General features: G+C 41.8%; 1 protein-coding gene across 1 annotated transcript in view; it reads right to left on the bottom strand.

Moving 5' to 3' along the window:
* Nucleotides 1–7,785: 7,785 nt before the first annotated feature.
* The window catches only part of slc38a6 (solute carrier family 38 member 6), a 16,367-nt gene continuing 9,486 nt past the window's right edge, over nt 7,786–14,666 (bottom strand). The window contains exons 7-16 of the mRNA XM_008307498.3: nt 14,134–14,216; nt 13,989–14,047; nt 13,227–13,298; nt 12,726–12,782; nt 11,605–11,684; nt 11,411–11,511; nt 11,199–11,320; nt 10,172–10,316; nt 9,759–9,853; nt 7,786–7,905 (exon numbers count right to left, since the gene is read on the bottom strand). Coding sequence (XP_008305720.1) covers nt 7,822–7,905; nt 9,759–9,853; nt 10,172–10,316; nt 11,199–11,320; nt 11,411–11,511; nt 11,605–11,684; nt 12,726–12,782; nt 13,227–13,298; nt 13,989–14,047; nt 14,134–14,216 — 898 coding nt within the window. The 3' untranslated portion in view covers nt 7,786–7,821. The remainder of the gene's footprint in view (nt 7,906–9,758; nt 9,854–10,171; nt 10,317–11,198; nt 11,321–11,410; nt 11,512–11,604; nt 11,685–12,725; nt 12,783–13,226; nt 13,299–13,988; nt 14,048–14,133; nt 14,217–14,666) is intronic.

Here is a 14,666-nt window from a genome sequence, read left to right as displayed (position 1 = left end):
TCTGTAAAGTTGACATTTTCTCCCTGTGTTTACATCCACTGGTTTTCTCCACGGTGCTTCAGTATTCTGGCCTAATAAAGACGAAGTCATATATTAACCTTAATAGTCCAGCAGAGGGCAGCGTAGCACCGCTTTTCTGCTTGTAACGATCGACGGCTCCCGTTTTTTTTTTTTTTTTTTTTGGCTTGCTTTCACTCTAATGATGATAAAACTATCAAAGAAAAATCTGTATATTTTACTTTCTCTGTGTCTTGTTTCAGGCTGGAGCCGGAGCTGACACATTTACGGTCTGGGATGATTTGTTCTGTTTCTTTGTTCTGCTGGCGGTTCGTCTCTGATTCTCTCTCTGTCCATCAAATCCATGGCTCTTTGGCCCTTCACCCCCCACCCCCCCTCCCCCCTCACTCCCCCTTTCTTATTCCCATCAACCTCCCATGGGAGGTGTTAAAGTCTATAACGGACACTGAAGTGAGACTTCACACTCGTGGGTAAGTGTACATACAAACAGACAAGTTCATGAGTCCCAGATATTCGCTGACATATACACACGTACTGCACAGCTGACGTATCTCCACGTCATGCCAGAGTTTTTATTAAACCCAGTGAACCAAAAGCTTCCCATATTTCAGTAGTAGACTTGATACGACTTCAGTTCAGCCACCTGTAGAGTTTTCACATTCACTTCACCGTCTACACTCCAATTTATGTGCATGTAACCCAGAGCAGCCTAACCCTCTGGCGGCCGGCCCAGGTACACCCTATAGCTGCAGCTAATGAACCATAGCGTTGGTGCCAAACACGACGTTGGGGAATAAAGAAAAATGGTGAAGCCGTTCCCAAAACTTTTGACCCCGGTGAGAGAAATCCTCCAGGTCTGATATACTGTAAGTGCTCACCAAACTTCCTGCACCACCACAAATTCAATTACACCCATCAGTCATGCAGTCCAAGCTAAGACTAGCCCTTATCGCGACCTCAGAAAGTCGTAAGATACCTTCACGTTACAGTGGGAAACATAACACACAGTTTTACGGCACTTTCACACGTTTTTCAAGGCCTCTCCTGTGCGGAGGCCAGAGCGGCCCATAAATCACACCTGTAAAAGCTGATGTGGTGCTAAACAAGCTTTATTCATGAACGGTGTTTACGGCCGGTGCTCTACCACAGGAAACAGCATTTAAATGGAACTGTTTCACAACCGAGATGCTGATGCCAGGGCCAAATGGTTTTAGGTCATGTTTGGATGTATGTAGTATTTTCAAGGGATTTTCTGAAGTACATGTACTGTATAACATATATATAATATATATATATATAGTATATATACTGTGTCTATATACATATATAAACTAATTTACAATATATACGCACATATACATACATAAATATTCATGTACATATATGTATGTAAGCATACATATACAAACGTGTATGTATATATATTACCAATTTTTATATATATTTATAATTTAGCCAAGTAGCTAGCAAACAAAACAGCGAGAGGATAACTAAAGATAAGACCCGAGCAAAACGTTGGTCAGAATATATAGTAAAAAGAAAGTTTCCTGAAATAGCTTACGATAAGCCAAGAATAAGAAGAATTGGGAGTAAGAATTATCTTTATGTTAACATAAAGCCATCCAAACAATATGGCGAAATTAGCCAAACGTAAGTAAAAAAAACCCTAAGAAATATAATGAGTTGAGTAAAGGTTAACTGAAATGTAGCTAAATATAGATTCATTAAGAAATAGCATTAGCCCAAAGATAGCTTCAAGCTAACACTGAAACACAAAAAATATATATTGGAAATAACTAAAACATATTGAAAAAATAAACAAGTATAAATAATGGATAAAAAATGATGTCAAAACTGGCGTTTAAATTTTAAAGGTATAAACTATAGAAACAAACAAATGGCTTAAAAGTGGCTCAGAGGATATTTGAATGAAAGACAGAGTCAACAGAATGCTACGATTATTTGATGAAATGGCCCTGGAGGTTTTTCCACATTGTCTCTAAATATAATATAAATCATCACAAAGGCAACAGTGTTTAAACAAAGTTGATTGGCGACCCTGTTACACTGTACGCTTTGTGTAAAATGTCCAAAAAGTTTCAGGTACTCATGAAAATCTGGGTATAATTTAACATGAAATCACTGCGTGTTAGACGGACTCAGGAACCACGGTCAAGGTCAAGGACGTCGCCTCAGTGATTATCATTTATAGCCAGCTCCAGAACCTGCTGCAGGCGGTTTGATCCACTTTTTCTCTTGATTAGAGCAAATTGGAAATTGGAGCGTGTAACACAAGCGTTCAGCAAAACTCCAACAAGAAACAATGTTTTTACATTTTCACTGCCTCTGGTCCACACGTGTTGTTACTGTGGGACTTTTTCCTTCATTTTCCTCTAAACTGTGGATGAATGAGGCGGCGGAAGAAAGGAAAGGAAAAGTGAGTTTGAAAAAAGTAAAGAGACGTGATGTTAAAACTGGAGGAATGTAAGTGTGAGAGCGGTCGCAGCAGTGTTGGACAGTAAAGCAGAGCATGTGGAGTGGTGGAGGTGGAGGTGGAGGTGGAGGTGGAGGTGGAGGTGGAGGTGGAGGGGGACTCTGTCACAGCCCCTTCAGGGTAATTGGCTCCAGATGTGGGGCAGCATGGTCCCTGCGCCAGTGAGGCGTCAGGGTCGCATTAAGAGCTCAGCCGAGAGCTGATGTGATCGCAGAGAGACAAGCTTGCCCCCGACACAACCACCCCCAAAACACAAACTCAACTCCCCCCACCTCCCTGGTGAGCTGCTGACCATCGGACCTCCGTCAGGTCCCTCGGAACCAGAGTTACTACTGTATTTATCAAAATGTTCCGTATTTCTGGAGTCGCACTTTTTTTCATCCATTGGCTGGGTCTGCGACTTATACTCAGGTGCAACTTATATATTAAAGTATATCATTTCACATTATTGGTATTTTTTACACTGACAGCCGCTAGAGGGCACTCTAGGCTTGTGTACTAGTATCTGCTACTCTTGTACCACTGAAAATGTACATTTGTTTGTTATTTTCATGCTGACAGCCGCTAGGGGGCACTGGTGCGACCTATACGCCGGAGCGACTTTTATATGGTTTTTTTCTTCTTCATTGTGAATTTTTTGGCTCGTGCGACTTATACTCCTGATCCGGTTTTTTTTCTTCTTCATTGTGAATGTTTTGGCTCGTGCGACTTATACTCCTGAGTGAAACTACGGTACGTTGGCCCGGAATATTAGTCGCATTTCATTTTGAAACATTTACTTCGCAAGAATCTCAGAATGAACATTTAATGTTTATATATTCATTTACACAGTAGCTTGAAGAATGTAAGCTAAATATATTTACATGACAGGCTAAGACTTATTCCTCATCACTCAATACACCTCTTTTGTGTCGCTTCTCAAAAATTTCCTCATCACTCAATCCACCTCTTTTGTGTCGCTTCTCAAAAATTAAGCTAACTGCGTAGGAAGACTGGACGTCATCTCTTCCTCTGCTCGGCTGCTGTCGGACTTTTTGTCAACATCCGTTCCGTCGTGTCCGTTTTTTATCGATCAAAGATTTTGATCTTTTTAAAGGAAGTCTTTATAGTCAGTCAGGTCATTTTTCAGTGGTGCAGTAGTGCATTCAGTTGTCCCTGGTGTAGATGGTGCCCTCCTGTGGGCATAAATGATATCCAGGATACTTTCGATAAACAAGTTGTTGTGGAACACAGCAGTTGTTCCAGGCTCTGCTGATGAGTTAGTTGAACAGCGTTCTTCACAAGTGGTATTTGAAGAGTGTCTTTTTTGTCTGAAGACAACCTTGTACAACTTGATATTGAATGGGATCCAACGTGAAAAGCCCAGAGAATCTCTTGTTGTCTTGTTGTTGTAAATAATCATCAATCAGGATGTTAGCTGCGGTCGTTCTCTTCTCATGCCTCATTAGCTGACTTTTAGTCAGTAAACCTGAATACAAACATTATAAACGCTATGACCGCAGCATCTTCCTCCTCCAAAAGAGTCTTCAAAGCCGGAGCCAGGAATGCTCTCACTGCGACACAAAGCGCATGTTTACTGATGGAGCGCGGAAATCGATTGACAACAGAAAAGCAGCGTGCAGCGGTCGTAGGCAGAGAGGAAGGAGAGAGAGAGAGGAAAAACATGATGTGGAGAGCCCTTCATCACTGATGACACTTGTGTATTGATGGCGTTTGCTGAGTGACAGCGCACCACCATGACTAACAGAACCTCTCCTCGTGCCAACCAGCACTGGAGTGCAGGCGCACAAAGGCAGTGGGAGCACAGAGGAATGCTGCAGGAAGGAGGTCATGTGGGCAAACAGAAAGCAGATGTTCCTGCTCTCGGCTCAGCCTCACTTCCTCCTGTCCACTACCTGTGAAGGCACCTCGAAAGAAGCTGAACAGGAGAAGGATTCTGCCTCACATAAAACTACGTCTTTCATTCGGTTAGTGACTAAAACGACGGAAGTCGGGTTTAAATTCTTGGATCCTGGGACCTGGTTATGCCAGTACTTCCAGTTCTGTCCATGATGTAATAACAAGAGGTATTTATAGTGAGTAAAATGTTTTATAAAAATTAATTCATTTTTTTAAAATGATAAACTGTAAAAAATGTATGTGATGACTGCACAATTCCTGTTATCTTTATCTAAGAACAAACAAAATATATCCATATATATCAGGTCAAAGATAGATTGATTTCATTTTAAACTACATTGACCAACAGTAGGATCATGCACAGTGGTGTTGCATTGGACTTGTAATAATATTCTGAGCGCGCTAAAATACAAAAGCAAAATCCAAAGACTTTCCTGGTTAGAGCCTTTGGATTTTTGTTGACCATATCTGGTTAGCGCTGTGAATGAATTCTAGGGGGCGCCACTGGACAATCATTCCTGAACAAACAGCATGCAGCTCTCCTCTATCCTGTAGGTGACGCTATAAACACAGTATTTATTCCATATTTATTTTCCACTAAGACAGGTAAAATGTTGAACCTATACGACCCACGGTTGCTAACTGGATAAAAGAAGATTTGTTTGTTGTTTGTTTTTCAGTTTCCTCCTCACTTGTTATGTTTTCTGCATGAAAAATAATATATCAAATGAATTTAATTAGCTTAGCATTACAATTTGAATTATGACTATTTTAAATTGTCTAAAGTTATGACACAATTAATTCAGTAATACAGACATAAACTCTATAGACACAAACATCACCATCAGTACAGACCTGGAACATTTAGCATAAGGAACCAAAACTATGTCAAAGGTCAAAGAATGGGCATCCAGATCAGGTCCAGGTGTTAGTCAAAAATCCTAAATTTCCAACAGCAGAAAATAATTTCCCCAAAACACAAGCCAACACCTCTTAAAACAATACTGGAGCGACGGCTGCCAACAGAGATTGGGTTTCAGCCCACCATCATTCCTCTGCCGCTCTCCATCCTCTAACCCTGGGAGATGGTGTTGTCATACTGCTGGACATGGCCCAGAGTGTGAGCGAGTTTAACCAAACAAAAACACTTCCACTCTGAACCAACGACTCACTCAGGCCTCAGTCAACGACTCAAAAAAAAAAAGGAAAAAAGAAAAAAAGAAAAAAAGATCCCAGCTCTGCTCTCAGTTAACGGGTCAGTTTCCAAAACATGATAAAAAGGAGAAAATGGGAGCAGCTGCTCATCTCCTCCGAGTTTGGACTTTCACAAAACTGGAGAGGAATGCTCATGAAATGACCCTGAACACAGAGTGAGTGCTGTCAATGCCGTCCGACAGTAGGTGGCGGTCTTGTGCTGCCATTGCTAAGAGTATTAGCATGCAGTGAACGAGAGAAGGAGCGAGTGTTTCCACAGAGGTGTTGACAGACTGAGGTGGAAGTCGCTGGAAATTTAGAAGACGTTAAAATCACAGCCTTAACTGTGGCAACGGCTGTTTTCAAGATTGTAGATTACATTTAGAAACGGTCTATATAAAGACTGGGACTGGGATACAGACCTGTAATCTGACTTGGACCTGAGATCTGATTACTGACACTAAACCCTACAGTTTTCATCAGTGACGTGGAAGGTAAAGAATGGAGAAAAACATTTTTCTGTGACTAGGACTTAGATGTGAAAAGTTTGGACTGAACACAAACCTTTTTTAAGTGACTTGAGGAAGGACTTGAAATCATAAAAACTTGACTCAAACTCAACCTTTCTTCAGTGACTTGAACCCTGGGACTTGTCTTTAAAGTTCCTTAGTGACTCCAAACAAAACATTTGCAACAATATATATATATATAAACTTATTTTAGTCTGAGAGGAGTCAGCTTGAACTTCTCTTCTTTGTCTCAGACTCAAAATGACTTGAAACCCAGAAGATTTGACTACATTTTCTTTAGTGACTTGGACTTGAATTCAAAAACAGTGAAGCCGTGACTTGCACTTTGTTTGTGAATTTGACTTTCTTACTATTTGTTTTAAGTGATTTGTCTTCTGACTCTCACTCTAAGGACTGGGCTTTTACTCGTCTCTGGTGACTCGGACTTGGATACCAAGTTGTCCACTGCCTCATATATTCTGTATTTAGACTAATAAAATCAGCAAACTTAATCAGAGTAACTTATCTTCCATCAGCCTCAAACCTGGTCAGTGTCGGTGGTTGTTGTGGTCCATATTCAGCAGTGTGTAGTCTGCTGCAGCCTACAGGGTGTTCTGAGTGTGGTTGTTGTGGTCCATATTCAGCAGTGTGTAGTCTGCTGCAGCCTACAGGGCTGGAGGATATTTCCTGAATTGGGAAAGCAGCTTTTAAAGGGCCGTGAAGAGCGAGCAGCCTCTTCTTTCTGGACGGGCAGCGGGGCGGGCCGCCTAATTCCTCTGATTAAAAGCAGCAGTTGGGTGGACAGCGGTTCCACAGGCAGCATGAAGACAATCTAAACAGCTTCACGATTGGAAACGGACCGGCCATGTGGCTTTCATTAGCTACAGACTCAAACCACATCACAACAGTGAGGAGTGGGTCTTAATGTCAATACTGGGCCTGTCAATCAAAAAACACAGGCAGACATGTGACCCGACGGACCGACGGTCTGTCCACAACAACACGAATAAAGACGTTTTGTTTCAGATTCAATGAGGAGAATCAGCGTGTCATGCATCGATCATTTCCTTTTTTAATAACTGTAGGTAAAGTTTCAACATGCAGGGATACAACGTCGACTGGTCCCAGAAGAACAGTCATTCAAGGATATAAAGTGACAGAGAAATCGTTAAAGTCAGACTTTTTGTATTGCACCTGATAAGACTTTAAAATGTCAAACTTAAAAGAGAAAAAGAGAAAACACAGCTACATAAGTAAAAGAATTTAAGTTTGATCCATGGCTGTTTATGTGCAAAATGAAAGTTTTTTTTTTTTTTTTTATGTAAACCTGATACATACTGTAAATACTTGGTCCACAGGATTTTTTCACATTATAATAGATTGAATACACAGACCAACACAAGGTCTTAAAAAGAAGGTTAAAAAAACAAAACATTAATAGATAATGTTTAACATATTCAATTTGTGTTTAAAAACACAAATCCTCATTTTAAAGAAAGGAGTGAATGTAACAGTAAAGTTTTGGCTCAGACTTTTCTGCCTTGGGTGGAAAAGTACACGGAGATGAAGATTTATTCACTCCTGAGAACTAACATTTCCTGATGTAAATCCAACTCTTCCCTTTTTTTGGTGCAGTACTCAATTTCTTTGGCACATAATTCCTTTTTTTTTTTGTGTGTCTCTAACGCGACGGAGAGCGTTAGAGAGTTAGTACCCTTGTACCGACACATAGATGATGAAACTCATGCTGACGATTCCCATAGTGATGCCAAAGATCATCAGGAGTATGGCCTGGAAACATACAGAGCGCTGTGGTCAGTGACTGAGGTCAGGATGGACGTTTGGTCCAACAATCAACTGGAATCAAACTGATTTTTTTCATAGGTAAAATAGTGAAAGTCTATAAAGCAGTGGCCTCCAACGTTTTTTGTACCAAAATCCACACATGTCAAACCTAAGGCTCGTGGACCCACCACGTCTCAAGAGTGAAAGTCTATAGAGCAGTGGCCTCCAACGTTTTTTGTACCCAGAGCCGGTTAGTCGGTAATACCGTGCCATCGTTGAAGGATCATTAAATTTTCAAAATAAAACATCTGTTAGACTTTGTTCTGTCTGAGTCGGAATGGTGTTGTTTTGAAACATTGACAGATTATCTTTGAATGAAAAAAAGTAAAGGGATATGACGGGAATGAAGTAAGTCAGTAAAACTGAGGTACAATTTTTCACTGTGGCCTACGGACCGGCACCGGTCCCCAGACCGACCCCAACTATATTTGTCAGGGCCAGAATTATTCTGGATAAACACCTTGGGGACAAATAAATTGAAGTGAAAATCACATTTTTGTCTAAAGTAAAGTAAATAGAGTCATAAATGTTGGTTATTTTACTGTCATTGTTGTTTGTTTTTTCAGTTGCTATGGGATCTACAAAAGATTTTCTCTTTGATCCTCACAATTTTGGAATCAAGTCACGGGCCGGGATGAACGGTTCGGTGTGCAAAATTTGGCCCACGGACCACCATTTAGATTATATTTACATTTATGCATTTAGCAGACGCTTTTTTTCCAAAGCGACTTACAGAGGAGGACTAACGTTATCAAGCATGTGGTTCCTCTGGGAATTGAACCCAGGACTCTCTGCTTCTAAGGCTGGCGTGTTAACAGCTTCACTGTGGAACCACATGTTGATCATCACTGGTTTTTACTGATCTTTTCTGGGTAGTTTAAATGCAGTAGTCAAAGTGTGTTCTGCTACATGTTTGAATGAGAAATAAATCACTACAGATCCTACAGACTGCACCTTTAAGATCCTGTATGTACTGTCGTGTACTGTACTGTCGTGTACTGTACTGTAGTGTACTGTACTGTAGTGTAGTGTAGTATAGTGTGGTGTAGTGTAGTGTGGTGTAGTGTAGTGGAGTGTAGTGTGGTTTAGTGTAGTGGAGTGCAGTGTAGTGTAGTGTACTGTACTGTAGTGTACTGTACTGTCGTGTACTGTCATGTACTGTCGTGTACTGTCGTGTAGTGTACTGTACTGTCGTGTACTGTCGTGTACTGTACTGTAGTGTACTGTCGTGTACTGTCATGTACTGTCGTGTACTGTCGTGTAGTGTACTGTACTGTCGTGTACTGTACTGTCGTGTACTGTACTGTCGTGTACTGTCGTGTACTGTACTGTAGTGTACTGTCGTGTACTGTACTGTCGTGTACTGTACTGTCGTGTACTGTACTGTACTGTAGTGTAGTGTACTGTAGTGTAGTGTCGTGTACTGTAGTGTAGTGTCGTGTACTGTAGTGTACTGTCGTGTACTGTCGTGTACTGTAGTGTACTGTAGTGTCGTGTACTGTAGTGTACTGTCGTGTACTGTCGTGTACTGTAGTGTACTGTCGTGTACTGTCGTGTACTGTACTGTACTGTAGTGTAGTGTACTGTACTGTCGTGTACTGTACTGTCGTGTACTGTCGTGTACTGTAGTGTACTGTCGTGTACTGTCGTGTACTGTACTGTAGTGTACTGTACTGTAGTGTACTGTACTGTAGTGTAGTGTAGGGTAGTGTAGTGTAGTGTACTGTACTGTAGTGTACTGTACTGTCGTGTACTGTCGTGTACTGTAGTGTACTGTCGTGTACTGAGTCTGTATTTACCGCAATGGATTCAAAGGTTCTGAACGACTGACTGATGATCTTCAGGTAGAAGATGCTGGGGAAAATAAACATCAGGGAGCTGGATGTGGTCGATCCTGGAGGAGAAGGAGGGAAAAATAAGTCATCCTGACTTTAACAGACCACATGATCCACGAGGGATCACAGCAGATGGTACACTGCAGGACTGTACCCATTAAATATGCATGAATGAATACTGCCATTTGAGCCAACACAATCAATACTGGTGGAATGTTGACAACTTCACTGAGACCTTGGCTTCTCTTACAGTCAGACAGACACACAAACACAGCAGCAGCATATTTACAGTAGGTGGCAGTGTAAGGACATGGAAACTTTTTCAGCTGAAACAAAACTTTGAAATGATAATAGTAATAAGTAAAAACATCACATACCTACGACACCAAATACATTTCTGATATCAGGGACAAAGATGGCCATGGTCAGCACCACTCCCAGGATGCCCAGAGTTGTAACGATGTGGATGAACCAGGAGAAGGGTCGTCCTTCAAAGAACATCAAGATCAGAGCTTTACGGGCCTGAAATCACAAAATACCATAATAAAATAAAACATTATAATCATGTTATCTAAAAAAACAAAAATCTCTGTTTCAAAGACACACCACAGCGACATACATATATGTATATATGTATATAACATATATGTGTTGACAGTAGCAAAGTACTTGTCACTATACATATAAATAAAATATATGTATATGTAAATATGTATAAAACATATTTGTATATTTTCTTTCACATTCATAACTTTCATGAACTAGACAGTTAAAGAACAGTGAAAAGCGTGTGACAGTTTATTCCCTGACACTGGGTGGTCACTATAACATGCGATGATGACCAGTTTGGTCCACCAGGGGACACGGTGTCAAGTAGACCAGCAGATTTTGGGATCAAACCCCTGACCTTCCCAATGGAGATGATCGACTTTTCCTTTGACCCATGGAGCATGCATGGTTTAAGGAGGGACTCAGTGTGTATAACAGACAGTGTGATCATTAAACTCCTGAATCCTAAAAATGCTACGCTAATATATATAAAAATATATAGTTTTATGCAAACAATTTAATAGAGCGGAGCGTGCATGGTTTAAGGACATGTCACTGCAGTAATACTGTATGTACTGTATGTAAATAGTTTTATGCAAACAATTTAATAGAGATGTTTAATAGACAGGGAAAAAGCAAGGTTTCTCTGTAACCACAAAGTAATTTTTAATGGGCTCATGAGCGTTTTTATTATTGGCTCCCCCTGCAGGGAAAGGAGAGATCTACGTCTGTCAACAATGAGCAAGAACTACAAACTTTTCTTTTATTTAAACCTTTATAGTCATTTAAAAAAAAATAAAATGGTATAAAATGACTTGGTATAGAAATAAATGTTATTGTATTTGTTCTACTCACAGGGAACTGAATGAGAGGCACAGTGAGCAGCACAGAGAGCAGGATGGCCAGTCGTACCACCATCACCATGATGTCCCGCTGCAGGTAGGCGTAGCCCTGCAGCAGCTCAGAGTTCACTTTATCTGTAAAAAAACAGCAGACGGAGGGTTGGGTCACGGAGTGAGACGAAATGACAGGGTGTGTGTGTGTGTGTGTACGGTCTACAGACTAACCGTAGAAGGTGAGGTAGCCGAACAGAGCAGAAATGAAGTAGATGAGGACGCTGAGGCCCAGACTGACGTTAGTGACGTTCTGCATCCTCGTCTTGGAGGGCCTGAGAGACGAGAGGGGATTTTGAAAATGGGTTAAAAAACAAAAAACAAAAACAAATAGTGAAATCATAAAAAGGTAAGGCTTCAGTTCTGACCGTTCCAGCTCACAGTAGATGGGCAGGATGGCCGTGTGGCAGAGGAAGGAGAAGGCCATGGTGGGAATGGCGTAGACACTCTGTAACACACCGTCATCACAGCACAACAGCCATTAACAAATTATCAGCTTACAGTGTTAAACAGGAGTGAGGGGCCAGGTGGGCTAAGGTGTGGTTTTCAGCAGGGTGTGGGGGGTGTGATTCCCATCTGGGTTTCATTTTACAAGCTTTACTGCAGAACTGTATCCACGTGGATGTAAATATGGCTGCATGTGGCGTGTTCAAAGATCAGCATCAAGCTGCGTCCGAACAACTGGAACCAACTGGTGCTCGGTGGGAATCTGCGCGCCACATGTTTGTTTGGTCCCTACATGTAACATACATGTGAGGGCCAGATGCACGCCGCGGCCAAGACTCTCGCACATGCAGCGAAGGAGTGTGACTTGTCACCAGATTATTGCCGACCCGGAGTTGAAGACTAAATTATTAGCGCTCACAGGAAGAACTTTTCATTCTCGTTAAAGCTCGTTTTTCTTCGTGCTTTCACAGAGAGCACAGGGTTTTATTACCACCAAAACTGAACATTCGAGCTTGTTTAGAAAGTCCTGACGTTGCCAACGGAAACAAAAATATATAACGAAACCAAGAAAACACCAGGTGAAAATTATTACCTCCTCCAAAAAAACTATTTCTTTCCTGAGACGTGGCACAAACTAGCGACGTTCACCGACGTGGTGATGAAATAAAACCCCTGGAGTTAGACACAGGGATCTAGATTTCAGATTGTCGAAAAAACGTATCGTAGGATCTGAGCTGTCTGTGGGAAAGAAAACTCGAGAAAGGCAACCTGTCAGAAATGTGTTTTGGAAACTGGAATCACACCAGTCAAAAACTGCAGCCAGTATGGAACAGATGTGTGGACGACGGCGGGAACTGCAGCCCTGCACGGTGGAGAGTGATGTTGCAGAACAAAAAGTACTGATGTCTGCAGTTGGGTGGTATTTAAAAAAAGTATAAGACATTCTTTGCATGTCACTGACACCTCATCACTTCTGCATGAGCAGCGCTAGAAAACAAAATAAAAAAAATAAAAAAAACCCCAGCAGTTTTTTTATACGTACCTCACTGGAGATGACAAAGAGTTTGGGCGTGCACTCTGAGTCAGAGGAATTTGATACCTGGAGAAACAAAGAGAGAAGAGGGAGCGTGTTATTTCTGAAAGAGAGACGACTCGTGAAGCAGAGCTGCTGCTGCTGCTGATGGAGGAAACGTACAGATAAATTCCACTGCTGCCCAAAGAAACAACAATTAAGCAGTGCCAGGGACCGAGGTCTCAGTGTGGTCTGTATATTTTCTATAGGTCAGAGTTCACTTCCAGACTCAGACGAGGTCACGTCGACTTCCTTCCCCTCAGGACTGCCACAACATTTTTACATATTCCTCCAGAAGCTTCTCATCACCGTCTTCCTCTGACCCCGTCAGGAAACTCAGTCCTCTGGGTCTGTCCTTCTGTCCTGTGGCCGTGACCGTCCCCTCCAGACTACCTACCTCAGACCTGTGTTATCTTACGGGGGTTCATGTGCATGTGGATAAACAAAGAAGGAAATGAGGATTGGTGTTACCTGGGAGGCCTCTATAAGCGTGGTCGCATTGTGAGGGAGGGGACAGGGGATGGCCCACTTCTTCACCACGATCTGGAGTTAGGACAGAATGGGACATGAAATGTACAGAAGTTTGACTTCAATTAATGTCTTAGGGTATAAAAAAAAAAAAAAAAGAAGTAGCCAGATGAAAAAAAAAAATGAAGTAGCCAGAGTCGCACTCCAGACCAGGACTTGGGACTCGACTCAGACTAGACAGTCGCACTCCAGACTAGGACTTGGGACTCGACTCAGACTAGACTTACTAAGTGACACATGAACATGTAAAATATATGACTTCAGGGACTCAGACTTGGACAATAAAACAACAGAGACTGGACTCGGGGTCCCTTGGGTTTTTCAGAGAAAATACAGGACTAGGCTAGGATTTTACTACAAATTATTTTCTAAATACATCTCGACTGAAACCTGTGAGTATTTGACTCTTTTTTTTTAATGACTTAAACAGTAAGTCCTCAGGATTTGACCAAGTCTCGACTAAACTATTTCTTCACTGACATAGAAATAATATTAATAATTCTTTCTATATTTTCTATATTTCTATTTGGATTTGGACTTGAAATTGAGGAGAACTTTTTACTTACTACGGTAAATTATTTGTATCTTTGAGACTTGACTTGACCAAACTCAACACATTTTTCTGTCTCAGACATAATTTCTGGACAGGAGGAACTCCACTTCCAACACCATTATCCCCCAACAGTCGCACCAAGTTTCACTTACCACAACTGTAAAGTACAGCATGAAGAAAAAGGCCAGGCTGCTGGTGTATCCTAAAAAGCCTGTAACACAGACACACACGTTTGGTAAGAAGTAAATGGTTATAAGGAACTGAATACTTGGTGTTGACAGTATCTGATGGACCTACCAATTTTGGTCAACAGTGACAAAGGCAGAACAACGGCCACTGTTATCAGGATCAGTAACAACCTGCCGTCTTCATACCAGGCTCTGTGAAAAGACAAGGAGAGACGTGAACGGCTGAACGTCCGTCTGCAGCGGGCTTTCATTTCTCATCGTGTGTCTGAAGTGTCAAGGGTGGCAGAGATTAATCTTAGGTTCTTAAAAAAACGAGCCGGCTCTGGAAATTTGTCTTCATTCTGTGCTGAAATTAAGAGCGGCAGATTCATCATGTGGTACGAATTAAAGGCTTTAGCTCCTTCAAACCCTGACAATTATGTAATTCACGTGCAAACACGGCTCCGCGCCGTCAGACCAGACCGCATTTCATTTGCCGGGTTTTCGGAAAAGGGGAATAATATTTTCCTTAGCTGAGGGATGGCCTTGATGGTTTATTGAGGATTGGGGAGGTAAAGGGAGAGGAAGAGGAGGAGGAGGAGGAGGGGGGGGCAGGGGGGAGGCAGCCTGAGAGGGGACACATGTGGAAGGGAGGCCGGCGCC

The sequence above is a fragment of the Cynoglossus semilaevis genome, chromosome 1 (genome assembly GCF_000523025.1).
Source record: "Cynoglossus semilaevis isolate Cse_v1.0 chromosome 1, Cse_v1.0, whole genome shotgun sequence".
In the NCBI taxonomy this organism is placed as follows: domain Eukaryota; kingdom Metazoa; phylum Chordata; class Actinopteri; order Pleuronectiformes; family Cynoglossidae; genus Cynoglossus; species Cynoglossus semilaevis.
This window is presented reverse-complemented; position numbering and strand designations above follow the sequence as displayed.